Source organism: Centruroides sculpturatus, unplaced genomic scaffold (assembly GCF_000671375.1).
Source record: "Centruroides sculpturatus isolate CEXI.00-Female unplaced genomic scaffold, Cexi_2.0 scaffold816, whole genome shotgun sequence".
Lineage (NCBI taxonomy): Eukaryota > Metazoa > Arthropoda > Arachnida > Scorpiones > Buthidae > Centruroides > Centruroides sculpturatus.
Genome location: NW_019385183.1, coordinates 44,521 through 60,318, shown reverse-complemented (window position 1 = coordinate 60,318; position 15,798 = coordinate 44,521). Strand labels below are relative to the sequence as shown.

The 15,798-nt window shown below is 30.8% G+C and overlaps 1 protein-coding gene across 2 annotated transcripts; it reads right to left on the bottom strand.

Annotated features, from left to right (window-relative positions):
- Positions 1 to 904: 904 nt before the first annotated feature.
- LOC111635867 (ATP-dependent DNA helicase DDX11-like) lies at positions 905 to 9,203 on the bottom strand. 2 transcript variants are annotated; one of them, XM_023380983.1, is made up of 3 exons: positions 6,442 to 9,203; positions 4,893 to 5,047; positions 905 to 1,399 (listed from the first exon to the last, which is right to left on the bottom strand). In XM_023380983.1, the coding sequence occupies exon 1, from the start codon at positions 9,141 to 9,143 to the stop codon at positions 6,528 to 6,530; it is 2,616 nt and encodes an 871-aa protein (XP_023236751.1). In that variant the 5' UTR covers positions 9,144 to 9,203; the 3' UTR covers positions 905 to 1,399; positions 4,893 to 5,047; positions 6,442 to 6,527. The 2 variants fall into 2 exon arrangements, with proteins under 2 accessions (XP_023236751.1, XP_023236750.1); XM_023380982.1 differs by lacking the exon at positions 905 to 1,399 and having other exon boundaries at positions 3,750 to 5,047.
- Positions 9,204 to 15,798: the final 6,595 nt, after the last annotated feature.

The following is a 15,798-nucleotide window of genomic DNA, read 5'->3' as shown; positions in this document are numbered from 1 at the left end:
AAGAACATAGATAACAAGAACAAGATAACATACATATCTAAAAGAATACTTAACCACTCAATGGATGTTATCATCAAAAATATGGCAATCTTCACAGAAAAATAGCAACTTACTACTGTATCTATTACAGAGAAAGAGAAGAGATACTAGAAGATCAAAGTACAAGCAGATCAATCTTTATGCCATTTACAAAGACACATATTACTATGATTTGAACTATATAAATGACAAATGTCAAGAGCAAAGGTCACATAAAAATGGACATTTTAAAAGTTTACTATAATTTTATGTCAAGTATAAAAAATGTTATCTTTAGTAAGATAATATATTCTAATAAATAGAGAAAAGTAAAAATGCAGAAATATATTTTTATATGTTTTGACAAAAATATACAAAGGTGTAAACTTTGCATATGAAAAGAAACTTACGGGTATCAAAATGTTTTGTATGAAAGAGAAATTGTCTGAAAATCTAACTGTATACAAGTTATAATAGCCTGGATGGACTACAACAGTGGTCACCAACCTTTCTGACCTTACAGACCACTGAACTCGCAATTTTAAATCCTGCAAATTACTCTCTTCAATTTTTTAAAAATGATACAAACATCTATAAAATAATGATTATAAAAGTTCCATTTTACTTTATTAATATGAAATTCACTTATTTATTTATAACAAATTAATGTGAAGTTTGTTTGAAATAAATTTATGGATTCTTGGTTTTCCACAAAGGACAACAATCACACTCACATTATTTATTGATTTATTGACATTATTGTTTATTGATAAGTCATTTCCTGTTTGATTTAAGATTTCAATAAAAAAAAAACCCCCAATGAGTGAGGAAAAGCAACCAAGCACTTCTTATTTCTTTTGTAATACTTCAAGTAACCTTGATTTGATCAATGTTCAAATTTCTCCACAGACCACGGGACTACAAAACACATTTTTACAGGTTACTAATTAGATAGTGTTGGATATTAGTTTGTCCACAGTGATGGCAAAATGGATAAAAGCACTGAACATTGCTCATAGGTCACACCTCACCAATACACTGGCCACACGGAGCTTTTTTGGATTTTCACTTGTCTAACATGTATATGGTGCCAGTTTTCCATAGGAAGTCTTCCTGGAAGGCACCTTCTTGGCTGATTGCTCGTGTGTTGTGTTGCCTTATAACAGTGATCCTAAATACTTATAGAAAACAAGTAAAAAATTATATAGAATTTATCTACCCATCTTCTATAGATACAAACTGAGTCCTCCATTTTACCAACATTTTTTTTAGGTTTCTTTGTCTCTTGCATATCACAAATTGTTTTGAACAATTTTGTTCTAGGACTTTCTCTTCCTTATTCTCCAATTTGCACACACAAGGCCAATTTTGGCAACATTCTCTATTATAAGGTAAATAAACTATATATATAAGAAAATAAATAGCTGTATTTAAGATAAATATTAAAGTAATTGGCTTTTCCAGATAAAGATGATAAAACAGAATTTATATATGTTAATTTATATAATGAAAAACTTCTAAGAGAAATAGAATTGTTGTATGCAATTCACATAAGAATAAGTGATGAAATGCTTCTCACTTTCATCATTTGGGAAGGAAGTCTAATAATTTTCAATTAAACTAACAAGTAAGATACAAAATTTAATAATAAGTTTAACTTCTTTGAATTAAGAGAAATTTCACTACTCAAAAAAGAATATTGAACTTTAAAAAAATGGATTATAGAAGGTTAAACACTAAGAGTATGCCTCAAAGTTGTATGTTATGCCATGCAATGAGATTTCATTAAAAAAATTTTATTTTTATTATTACAAAGGGCAAAAGACTTATTTTTAGTGTATTAAAATTTTCATTAAGTCTGAACCTGTGATATTATCCCTTCCTCCTCTCCCCCCTCAACTTGTAATCTTCAAAAAGTAATAGTATAAATATCCCATATTTAGAAGTATTTTTTCCAAATTTCAAATCTTTGGTCTATGGGGTCGAGATGTAACACAGAATAGACATCAAAATACAGAATTTTGTAAGAGTTCTTTTTTCATTTTTGGACTTGTGGAGTGTCAAAATGTTGAAGGAAAAAATCAGAGGGTCAAAATTTGACCAATTACTATACTTTTCCTGTTATATTCAGTAACTGAATAAGTAAAAATTAAATGTTAACATACAAAATCACTATTTTTAAGAGCTAAATAAATAAATTTTTGACTGGACTCCCACACAGATGAAGTTTGTTCTATTTAAGATGAGTTGCAAGGATCCACTCTATGGATTTACATTAAAAAAATCCAGCAACGAGTTGCTTAATTTTCTCGGCAACATTTGGTGACATCAACTGTTATGATAATTTATTTAAAAAACTTTTTATATTTTTAATTATTATAAAATGGCAAAAAGCTTAATTTGAGGATAGGAGTGGGTTTTATAAAAAATTTTAAATGTTAATGAGTAAAATTGCCATTAATAATTAAGTCAGATCATACCGAAGATACACGTGACCCCCTTTATCTCTTCACCTCCTCGACCTTTAATCACCAAAATTTAATAGCATCGATCTACCTAATATACAAACCTCCCTGCAAAATTTCAGAAATTTTTGACAGAAAACACGGGAGTTATTAAGCTTCAAAGAGGGTGAACAAAATTGTGCCCCACTCAAATACAGAACAAAACCCCAAAATGTTTTTGCATTTCTCAACATTTCAAGGTCCCGAGTCCAAAAATGTAAAAATCTGAGGGTCATTTTTTGACCGATCGTCACACTTTCCCTCCGTTACATATAAACCAAAAAAGTAAAAAAAAAAAAAAAAAAACATATCAGAAATAGATGAAATTTCTGAAGATAAGAAAGAGAAATAAATACTTTGTTTTAAGGCATGCAAAATAAAATGTATGTTAAAAATAAATAAATAAAACTGAGCTTGTGTGGTGAATCTGATCTTCTGACCCAATACAATGTACATTACTATTAATATACTAGCCCTTTAGCCATCCTTTGAGTTCAGTCCACTATATAACGTTCATAAGCATTCTTCGTGAAAGAATTGTACAAGGGATCTTAATTTTCTATATCTCTCAATTAAAATAACAAATTATTGAACAGTTTCTTTTAAGTTATGCATCTGTATGATGACACAATAACCAGAAACATCACACTCTTTTTGATGCTTGTTGCATTTAGAAGATAAATTCATATAGACAATTATGTACAGTCTATTATTTCAATATTTAATTTTATTGGTTTACCACAACAACATATGCAGAACACACAAAATGTAAATAATTTCACAGAACCAAGAACTAGAAGAAATTACAGATGCATAAATTTTTCATTTTCTTTTTAAAGAAATTTTTGATTTCTAATATTTCAAGTCATAAATTATATATTTTTACATATAAGTAAATTTATAAAATCACAAATGTAGATTACTGTCATCAATGTAATTCTTTTTCACTAATCAAGCATATTTCTTGCAAAGAATATCAGAAATACTTCAATTGTTTAATAATTGTTCTAATTATCAATATATCAGAATATAAAGTAATGCAATATATAATATAATTTCACTTTTATTATATGTTTTAAAAAAAAAAAATTAATCTTCAACTGAAACAATTGCATAAACAATAATACAGTAAATGCATAAAAATTTAATGACTTTCTGCATAGAAAAAATTCATACTTTTTGATACTTTAAATTATTATGGTTCTTTATCACCATAAGAAACTTTATCTGGTAAAAACCAAAGTGACTTTTTATTATTTTCTTCTATATTTATGTTATTTGAAACAAATTTTTAAATTTAGTTAAATTTGCAAAAGAATTAATTTTAAATTGATAGAATTTTCAATCTCAATAGTATTTTGATTCTTACTTTGATGATTAATGCAAAATAATACTTAGCAAAACCAAAAATAAACTGAAATTTTGGCACGTTTTAATACGTAACACAAACTCATACTACACTACGATGGTTCTCAACTATGGGGCACACCTTCAGAGTTGGTGCAAGACCATTTAAAGTGAATACAAAATAATTATTATTATTATTGTGTACTTTCATGTTTGTCTCCAGCAATACTCAATAGTCTATCCATAACTTTCAGTACAAATGTGTTAAATACACTTGCAATTTTTGTGTTCATGCATTAACATTATATTACCGTAGCTTTATCATTATGCTTATGACTACAATCTAGTCATTACATCATCAAAATTTTATTTCATTTAGTAATATCTGTAAATGTTACTTTATTAGAATAAAATACATGTAAGAATACTAGTTTTGGAGTTTTTTTTATAACTTGTAGGAGTGAGGCAAGAATTTCTTTATTAAAAAGGGGGCATCACATTAAAAAGTTCAAGAGCCACTGTCATGTTACCCTTTAAAGTAAGCTCATTCTGTCACCCATTTGTCCTTGGTGTCTGTCTATACCACTTGTCAAAGCAGTTTAGGAAGCCATTTTTTGTGATGTGAATTTTTAATGGTTTTTGTTGTAGCAGCTATCCACTATTTAATTGTTCTTTTCTTGTGGAGAACAGATAAAAGTCTGAGGGGCGAAATCAAGGAGTAAGGAGATTGAAAAAAGCACTGTTATGCCTTTCTTGGTAAAATATTTGCTGATCAGTATAAGTCAAGGCAGAAGCCTCATCTTTAAAAGGGCACACAGAAGACATCATAAAACATAGCTTCCAATTATTGCTTTGACAATGCTAGAAGTGTATAGTTGCAGGTGCTTATTTTGAAGGTGGTCTTCTGTAAATAATTGTACTATTAACATAATGAGTTATATCAAAAGTTCAGTTTATTTTTGACTCTACCGTATATAAGTAAAATGCTATGCTATTATATATGTTAAAATAAATTCAAATTACTTTGCTTGAAATGAAAATATTTTAGAAAATTCAAACATTCGGCTTTACAAATCATGATTCAACAAGGGAAATAAATCTTTGTCGTCACTGTCACTCTCATTGTCTCCCGATAATGTCAATGCCCAAAAGTACTAGTTTTCTAAAAAGTTTTCAGTCTGAAAAAAAGCAGTTTGATTAAAAGTAAATTTAAAAAATAAGCAATAATCTTTAATTCAGTAATTATAATTAAATAATACATTTTTGGTCACATTTATTGGCCATTGAGTTCAAAACACAGAACAGAATACACAACAAACAGTTAGAAAATGGGTACAAATACATCTCTGAACGAGGTGGTTGGACCTTATGAAAGCTGTAGATCATTCTGACAGGAGTAAGAAAAGTCAAATAAACTGATGGTGTACATTTAAACATTCACGAGATATAGCCCCCGAAATAATGGAGCATAGATCGGAAGTAGTGGATGCAATGGTATTTCTCACATTATAGCCATCTTCATTAAAATGAAAAACAATCAACTATTTGCTTTGTTTTCAGAGTCGCGTAAAAATCTACTGACTCCAACTTTTCCTTACCATTCGACTCTGACTCCAGCTAAAACACCAAAACTCCGACTCCACAGCCCTGATTGTTTTAAAAAATAGTTCTGAATTTTTTCATTTTTAAATTTTACAAATGGATAAACACAATTGCCATAAATTATTTACGGCAATTGTGGGTGTCTATTTGCTAAGCATCGGGTTTCAGTAATGTTTATATCTGTTTAAATTTTACTCCATTTTTTAGGGTTTCAAAATTCCAGACAGACCAGTTTCAAGGGGCTATATACTGCAAAGGATCGGATGTAGACCATTGGTTCCAGACATTTTTTTACTCTCGTGGACACGATCTATACCCCGATAAGGTCCAAACTGCCTCATTCAGAACTGCAATTTTATCCAAAAATGTTTGTTATTTAATTATAATTATACACTGGATTAAAGATTCTATTCTGTCTGACCCATATCAGTCTTGTTATTTAACACACAATTGACAAGCTTCCTTAACATTATTAAATTTGATTCTTAAAGAAATTTCAATAATTTTCATAAATGATTTCAGTTTTTTTAATAAAAGCTTTATAAAAAAACTTTCATACTATTATCTTTCATTCTTAACAACACTATAATTTAACACTATTTTATATTTACAGCATTTAACAAATTTATTATATCTCCTACATAATTTTTTAAAATGTTAACAAGCCTTTAATGGCAGAAATATATTTAGTTAACTGTTACAAAAATACTTTTAAAGATAGCTTTAATTGTTCAAATTAAGTTGTAATTAATTATCTTTTCAATAACTTTATATATATAATATATGTATATATTATAAACTGCAAACTTTTTGTATAAATTTTTAAAATAAATAATCTAAAATCACAGATGTGCAATTTAAATTCTTAAAAATTTAAATAATTGCTATATATTTTTTAAATGGAAGAAAAATTGTTGACGTTAAAATATTTTCTAATAAATTATATACAGTAATAGTTTTAACAACTTACGCTTTGGTGCAAATATTGTATAATCAACTTCAATTTTTAAGTAATTTTAATTAGATTAAATGAGATGCTATCTGCGAGATTTTAAATTAATTATTTTTATCGGCATAAAACTGTCGCATGGCCGAAAATGCTTGGTTAAATTTCGGATAACTCGTCAGTCTCGAAGATATCCACATCGGCAGCGCAGACGTCACGGACGGCCGCAGGTATCTACCGTCTAAAAGTAAAATAATCGCGTAATCGTCTTTGTGACGTATGGCTCTGCCGATAGACTGATTCACCGCTTTCATGCATATATTTTCGTAATAAACTTGACCCGGCAGTCTTCCGTCTTTTGCTTTTGGTGCAATGGTATTTAAGTAATTCATTTTCTCCTTTAACTCCGGAGAATTTATATTTGGATACGGTAACCCGACCATGACGATGCATCTTCCGAGATCGTCTGAGAAGTTGATTCCTTCGCTCATTTTCCCTCCTACCACAGAAAATAATATCGAACCGCCCGAACTAGAAGTATTTTTAGACTGAGAGATCGATCTCGAATAATCGGCCAAAACCTGATCTACAAGACTAGATTTCTTAGGCTCTCGAAATATTTTTTTCTTTACGTTCAATTTGAAAATAAATCCTGTTTTATCCCAATGAGAATATACTTTTTGTTCGTAGTCATAAGAAGGAAAAAAACATACTATTCCACCCGGGACAATAGAAGAAATATTTGTAATAACTCTGCCAAGTTCATCCATAACATCTACAGACTCTCTTGACTGGAAAGTAAAGTCTAATGGTTTTCCTGTTGGACCCTGTGATAATGCTATTCCTAAAAGATTCTCTGGAGGTATCACATGACCACAAGAAAAATGTACTAGTCTGTTAACATTTGTTCCTGCAGGCACAAAGAGCTGTTCGACAAAATCGGATGTCGGTTGCATAGTACCTCCAGCAACTATAACCGATTTGCATTCGGAAACTATGTCTCGAAATTGAAGTGCCGGATTAAGAAGTAAAAATTTTAAACTGGATTTTTGAAGATTTTCTTGTTTGATCGATAACACACGACCATCATTACTAGGATTAGTAAGTGCACGAAGAAATTCCTGGAAGAGCACAAATGGAGAACCACTCGGAATCTGGTCGTCCGATAAATTTTGTGTTGCATTTATTTCTGCATTTCCTTTATTGGAAACTTTTGATAAGAAATTTGTTATGGATGATTGCACATATACATTTGATTCCTGCTTCGTTTGAATTGTGACTTGATATTTTCCAACAAAACTGTGAAGTTTTTGAGATATCTGACTTACTTCACAATATTTCAATATTTTAAACAAATTAATATTATCTATTTGTGTTAACGATAAAAAATCTACATGAGAGTATATATTAGTTTGACTTTCACCACCTAAAATATCAGTCGGTACCGTATCGACATTACCTCCGAGATGCTTAATAAATGCAGATAATATAAATAGTATTTGCTTGACGTACATCAGATTTTTTGCATGCAAACGTGACTTGAAACGTTGAAAATATTGATGTAGCTGAGAATAAGCATTTGCCAAATGTGCACCACTAACAACCGAACTGTGTATGTTATTTATTGTTTCCAGAAGATTGTGGGCTTCATCAATAATAACAATGTTCCCTTTCAACTTTATTCCACAAGCCAATCTCGTCTGTTTATGCAATAACATATTATAAGGCAATACCACCAACTCGGCTTCGCCGACTCCGTATCTCGAACTATAATACGGGCACACTCTATGCCGCTTGCCCATTTCGACGATCTCCTCTATATCATCTACCTCGACGAGCATACGATCTCTCATTTCTTCCATGGCCACGTGTCGGTAATACGGACAACTGCCTCTGTTTTTCGAATTAGCATTACTAGCCTTCAAGAGATCCTTGACCTCTTTAGACATTCTGGCAGATTTTTTATTCTTCTGCATATCTAAACACTTTTCATTAATCAAACTCAAACTTTTCATCTTCAAAACCGCTTCGTTTATGCACAAATTCTGTCTGGATCCCAGAGAAATCACCCTAACGTCGGAAGCGTACGGACTACGTCTAACTTCCCTAACAAACTGCGACAACTGCGAATGAGTTCTGCTACAATAGTATATCTTAACGGTATCTCTCTCCTCCTCCTCTTCGCCGTTCTCCTCTCTACTTTCGTCGTCGCTAGCATAATCGAGGAGTAAGATATCGACATCCTCGTTATCTTTGTCCGAAAGATCGTTATCGACGGTTTCTTTTAAGTGTTTGGAATTTTTAAACAGCTCATCGAATTCAGAGTTATTAACGACTCTTTTTCTTTTAATCTGTTGTTTTAATTCCTTAAATCTCTTCTCTCTTTTCTCAATGTATTCCATTTCAGATTTAGCTTCTCTGACTTTATCCATCTGCTCTTTTTTCTTTGCAAACGAAGCAAACCAATCGGATTCATCTTCTTTGACGTTATCTTCTAAATTAATTTCGTTCTGTAATTCTTCTTTTTTCTTTTTCTCGTGTTCCTTCAGCCACGTCACCGCACCGCAGATAAGGCTAAGAGACTTTCCTGTCCCAGTTGGACTTTCGAAGATTCCTATTTTCCCATCTTCTAATGTATTATACAATTTACTCATAAACTCTAATTGCACGTCGTAAGGAGTAAATGGAAATGGAAATTTCGATGTAGATTTAGCGGGTCCGTTCATTATTTCAAAATATAATATCCTTACTGACGAACCGATTCGCGCCACTTGTTTACACCAAAGCAGCGACCTCTTGTCTTCGCCCATAAAATGTATATACGTTTGTATTTTTGTAAAAAAAAAAATCTTAAAATTATTAACTCTCTCGTTGTTACATTTTAAATTATTTAGTAATATTTAATTAATTTTAGTTAATAATTATCCTTCGTAAAGCTTTTTGTTTAAGCTTAGTTAATGAAAAGATTTAATCCACAAGGGGGCGGAATTAAACGTCCACTAATTACGTCCTAGTCTGTTTAAATTCTTTACTAAAAATGATATTAAATTATCATAATAATTTTATTTAATTCGTAAATAATGCGATAAAAATAATTTGTTTTAAAAATAAATATAATGATTATTCGAAAACGTTTATGCTGAAAAGTAGGATGTCGGCCATTTTGTTTCCTTTAATAACAAGAATCCCTACTTTTATTTAAACTGAAAAATACTTTAAACGACGGTTGCGGATGCTATTATGATAAATTATAATTCTTATTATCTTGAAAATTTAAAAATATTTTTTATATACGGATCAATTGGGAAATAAATAACTTACAACTTACGCAAAGAATGACGTTGTTTACTGTTTAACCATTTATAAACATTGTGCAATTTATTCTACAAATAAAAATATCTCATTCAATATTGCACGCAATTACAAATATACACGTATAGTAAATAAATATTGCGCTCGATACAAAATTTCTATAATAATAATAAAGGTTTCATTGATTTATTAACACGTGGCACTAACATATTAATACCACAGTATTGCTCACTACGGGCAGGCCCGACCCACTTTGCTCATTTGTTTACTGCGGTGTCTCCCTTTCGAGCCCGCTGTGCTCGAAAGAAGACCTCGCGATTTACTATCCACGATAAGTTTTGGTTCCGGGCCATAATCGTACTCGGAGTCCGACGCTATTCGATGTAGAATTAATTTTTCTTCTTCACAAGTTCTTTTTAAATGACGATTTCACACGTCGTTAATGACAGTTTACATTAATGCAATTTTAAAGATTTTCTTATATATATATCGAAGACACCCAAATTTGGCAGCCACGAAAGACAGTGTTACATTGCATTTGAGAAGCATCACAGAAGATCAATTATAGCCTTCATAATGCAGCATTGAGCTATATCGTCTGTATCGCTAAGGTCTCTGTATAGGATGAATGTCTTGTACAAATAAATTATTTGTTGCTTGTAGCATCAAAAATGTCATAGTGATGAGTTTAGGTACTAGATTATTATTTTTTTATTGACATGTCTTCCGAATGTCTTCAAATATCACCACACCAGATTTTGTGGCATTTAAACTGCTAAATATCTCTCTGGCAGCTTTAAATAGGATACAATCTCCCGATATATAATGAAAAAATTGTTAACAGAATTTCTTTAAACACATTTATAAGGCTACGTATTATAAGAAAAGTTTTTGTATCTCTGATGCCCTAATGCCACACTTTTTATCAATATATGTGTACAGTAGATCCTGCTTTTCGCTTTCGCTTTCTTTGCATTATCGACAAGACTATGTCTTGTTTATAAAATCGTACTGCCTGTTGTGTTACCAGCTTAGAGGTGTGAAGGAGTACATGTCAGGAGTTGCAATTTGGTACAGAGTATTAGGTGCCCAAATCATGCGCGCATAAAAAAACGAGACTCGTAGGTAGTCGGGGGACCGAGAACCGAGTCAAAGTAAAATTCAGTGGCGACACTCTCTACAAACAGGCAGAAGTGCGAGATTTGCGCATAAGTCGCTCGTTGCAAAGTTGGAAACGAGAACGGCGCGAAATCGAATCTTTGAAAAGAAAACCCATTTACCTGTCCGTGTTATTCCCGACATATCGCTGGTCGCCACGTGCTGACCCTAGACCGGTTGACCAGAGATATCTCGTTTCATCGTCGGAACGTTTTTCAAAGTAGATGGCGCTAGCCGTTATAATTTTATAATAAAACTAACTTCCGAAATATAATTTGTTTTCTTTTTACATTTATTTATATATACATATTGTTTGTGCAAAATAACGGGAAATTGTCGTTACGCATCGACAAAAATTCAACCCGGGCCGACACGCAACGGAGAGAAATTTCTAAATTGGATAATGGTTAATTTTACCGAAAATGCCTCGTGGTCGTGGCCGGCGAAGTTTGAAAGATCGCACTCAAAACCAGCGATGCCAAAGAAGATTGGAGAATGAGAACGAGACTTGCCTTGAGCGTCAAAGTGATTCCGCTTAGTAGTGCGACTCCGAGACATAGTCTTGTCCCCAATACGGCCTTGCCGTTTTACTTGTATTATGATTCAAACAAAACTGTGTTTTTGTTTACGTGATTTGTCTTAATGGGAAATTTGTTTACTGTATAAAGAAATAAATTGCAGTTTTGAATTTGAAGATTATCAGATCTACAAATTTAAATTATATTACCAAATAATTTCTCACGAAAGAACACGGAGTCATCCGTTATTCGTGCGTAGTTCGGAACCGCATTGAAGTCCATAAATAATCAGGTCAGAATGTCTTCTCCCATTGATAGTGGGACATTTTTTTTTAACTCTTTCCGCTCTGTAGGCATTAAGAGGGCATATTTTTGCAAGCCCATTATGGGTTTGGCCAGGCCCGCAATGGGGCGGCCGGGTGGTGAGGGACGGAGCCCGACATATCGAAACGGACCACCTTCCGAAAAATTCCTGGGGATTATTTGACCCGTCCGAATTCGATTCCGGGTCCCCTAGAGGTACAGGCTGCCACCTTAACCGCTCGGTCATCCGGGCCTTAAAATATATGCGGTTCTGTACGGTAAATACATAATGCGTATATAAAGTGTATATATATATACTTTATATTCGCATTGCAACTGATTTTAATTTGAACTTATCGTCACGAAGAGCATTAAGGATTATACAGCCAACTCTTAATTTGTTCTAATGTCCCACCTTCGGGGCCTGATGGCCGAGCGGTCGAGTTGGAAACCTACCGCTCTGAGGAACTCGTGATCGAATCCGGACGGTTCGAAAAATCCCCAGGAATTTTTGGGGGTGGACCAACCGGATATGTCGGGCCCGTCCCTCACCACCCGGCCGCCCCATTGTGAGCCTGGCCGAACCCATAATGGGCTTGCTAAACGATACCCTCTTAGTGTTCAGAAGGCGAAAATAGTAAAAAACACAGTTTCGGATGCATAAAAAATACTTTACATTAGTTCGACATCTCTCTCATACTTAATCATACAATATTTTTAATTTTTAGNTTATATTATATATTATTTGTATATATAATATATGTCTAATAAACATATTTTTATATAATTTAGCAAATTTGTAAATACATGTGTCAATAAATTACTTGGAAGTGCTTGAAAGTAATTCCAGATGGCAGTAATGGTAAGAAACGAAGTCATTCAAACGCCATTTTGTTACCGGGAGCCATTTTGTTTTCTGTACCTCTATTGAACAAGCATTATTTAGTAATACTTTCATCGTAAATCAGTTCAATTTTAAAAATGTAAATTCCCACATACGATTAAAACTTGGCAATTTTTTAATTTGAATATATTTATACAGAAGTTGACCCAAATTGTGGAGAGTAATCTGGGTCAACTTGCATATTATAAAAATATTTAGCCAATAAAATCAATAAATTTAATCACGTGATCTATTTAAATTATTCAATTTTTCTGGAGAATTTTAATTATAATATAAACATTTGTAAAGTATTTTAATTGTGTTTTATTCATAATTAAATTTTTATAATATTTAAATCGTGACGAACAGAATATTATTTTTACGTAATTAAAATCTATAGAAGCGAACGTTGCGACCAAAGCGTTATTCGCGTGACGCCAGGTTAATAACCTTATTAACGACCTTAATTTCTATTTACTGTCCACAAAACACAAATCTCGAAAACATTTGCGTGTTTACGTATCAATAAAAAGAAAACAGAAATATTTTAGAAAATTAAATCACTTAAATTTAATTACGATACAACACGAGCCACCATCTTGGTATCGGTCGCGACGCGACGGTGGCGTCGGCGCGTCGAAATGAAAATTTTCCGCTCCAATAACTTTATTTAAATTTTAGATCATTTTTAACAGAATTAGTTGTTTGTTGAATTTCTTGAGTAACATATACACATAGTAAGAAGGCAATTCATTTTCATTTAATGTAAGAATGTTAATAAAATTTATTTTTAAAAATAATTTTAAAAAACTCTTCCTCCTAAATATTTTCTAGAATTTGCTCCTATTTATGCCTATATATGCCTGGACTTTTCTCCTATTTAAGCCTAGAATCTGTCCTTATTTATGCTTAGAATATGCCCACATATTGCAAAATTTATTGCATTTATACGTATAAATTCTACAATACATAAGAACAAATTCTAGAGACATCCTTATAAATTTGATATTTAATTTTATTTTTAAAATCAAAATTTATGGCATTTTATAGTCTATTACTAAATATTCGTTATATAGAGATATCCATTTTTTTCATATCGATTTCTTATCCAGGAAATACGAATGATAATTTATTATAAGAGATTGATAGGCGAGAAGATAATAAGAAGTGAGTAATAGGGGTAACAAATCTTTCTATGCAATTTTAGATAAGATTGAAAAGCTTAAATGCTGACTCCAGGTATTTCACTTTCTAAATAGAACTTTTAGAAAGACGAATTTGCAGACAAGTTTCATCTTTGAAGGAATTCCAAAGTTGAAATGAAACTGCACAACATTATAGTGTAGATTTGTTATGTAGTCGAATCCGTTTAGTCAAGCTAAAGAGCTCTTCTACAAAATGTAATGCTACAGATAGTATCTTGTTGTTAAAGTTATCCTAAACATCTTCTGACAGATTTGACAGAAAGTTATTGTTGCAAACATTCCATTCAAACAAGTTATTTTGTCTCTAGAAGATGGAACTTGAACATTTAACCATCATAAAAAATTTAAAAAACAAAAAAACCAAAACATATTTTCATAACTTTTACTTGTGTTAAACATTTAAAATACTTTCCAACGCATTAAAATTAGCTATATCAACCAAGAGGATGGAAAATGGCATTACAAACTTAGCGTAAAAGCTTCATTCAGTAACACGGTCCACGTGTTAGTTAACCATTTGTCATTGTCACAGACGTATCGAGTGGTGGAATTTTCGACTAAACTATCCACCAATAGAAACGGGCTAGACATTCGTGTTGCTCACTCGTTAGTTCACCCCACCTGTCATTTTAATGTTATGCTTTATATATATCTTCTCTCTTCCGTACTAATTATTACAGATTGATCTAATTGGCCGTGTTTAAAATTCTTTTCTATCCTCTTTTGTGTGTTATGTCGTTTTGCTTTCGAAGAGAAGAAAATACACGAGCTCCTTACTATGTTTAGCATTCGTCAACTTGCCCCAAACGACTCTGAAAAATTCAATTTTCTTAATTAAATTATAAGAAATGATATAAAAATTCTATATTTTATATTCATTTATTTATTATAGATTTATTTTATAATTAAAAATACTTTTATATATGTTAAATTTGTTTTAAAAGTTAAAGGTTTTAAGTTACATGCTGAATTTTTTAAGCAATAAAAAAAGATAATTAATTAATATTAAAAAATACAGAATTTTTATATTTTTAAAATAATTTTCAGGGTTTTATTTTGTGTTTTCCTTTCTTTTATTTTAGTTTTTTTCTGTTTAAATGTGGACATTTTTTGATAACCTCCTAAATGTAAATATGGACTTTGGATGATTGTTTGAGGCTAAAAAATAAATAAAAATTATTTTATTATTTTATTTTTTGATCAATAATTGATTATTTTATTATTTAATTCTTTGTTTTTATTCATAAGTACAAAGATTCATCTGTTAAGTTCTATAGTAAAATAATAACACTTCATGTATATATAAAGAAAAGTGATTAATTATCCTATAATTCACTCAAAATAATGCATTTTGTAGCTATTATAGCCACTTTAAAAGAGGGAAAATATAAAAAATTCATCAAAATTAAAATAATTTTAAGTAAATTTTTAAAATAAGATTAAAAATATATTTTAATAAGAAAATTATATATTTTACTACAAGAGTAATGTAGTTTTATGAGTGAATTTTTGTTATTTTTATAAAATAAATGGGAGGAGGAAAAAATAAAAAGAAAAAGAAAAATTAAATAAAATATAAACTGATTGATGAATATTTTAAAGCGAAATTAGCTTTTAGAAAAATTAAAAATATTATAATTCTAACATTAAGATACAAACTGTTATAAGATAATGGAGTCATTAATTCCCTAAAGTATCGTTATTTTTAATTAATTTTATAATGGAGATCAATTTATAATGTCGTTGAATATTTTATCTATTATTATTTTAGCCTATGACGTATTTGCTTAATTAATAGAAATTCGTTTTTTTTTCCTTTTTTTAAAATCGATATTCGTCATTGGTCGCTTATAATAATCAATTTCCGTGACGTTTTTCAAATTTAAAATACTAACGAATGAAATGACGAATTAGATTTTTTTAAAATTTAAAATTAATTTAAATAATAATTTTATTTAGATTTAACTGATAAATTTCAGAATTTAATACATAAATATTCTTA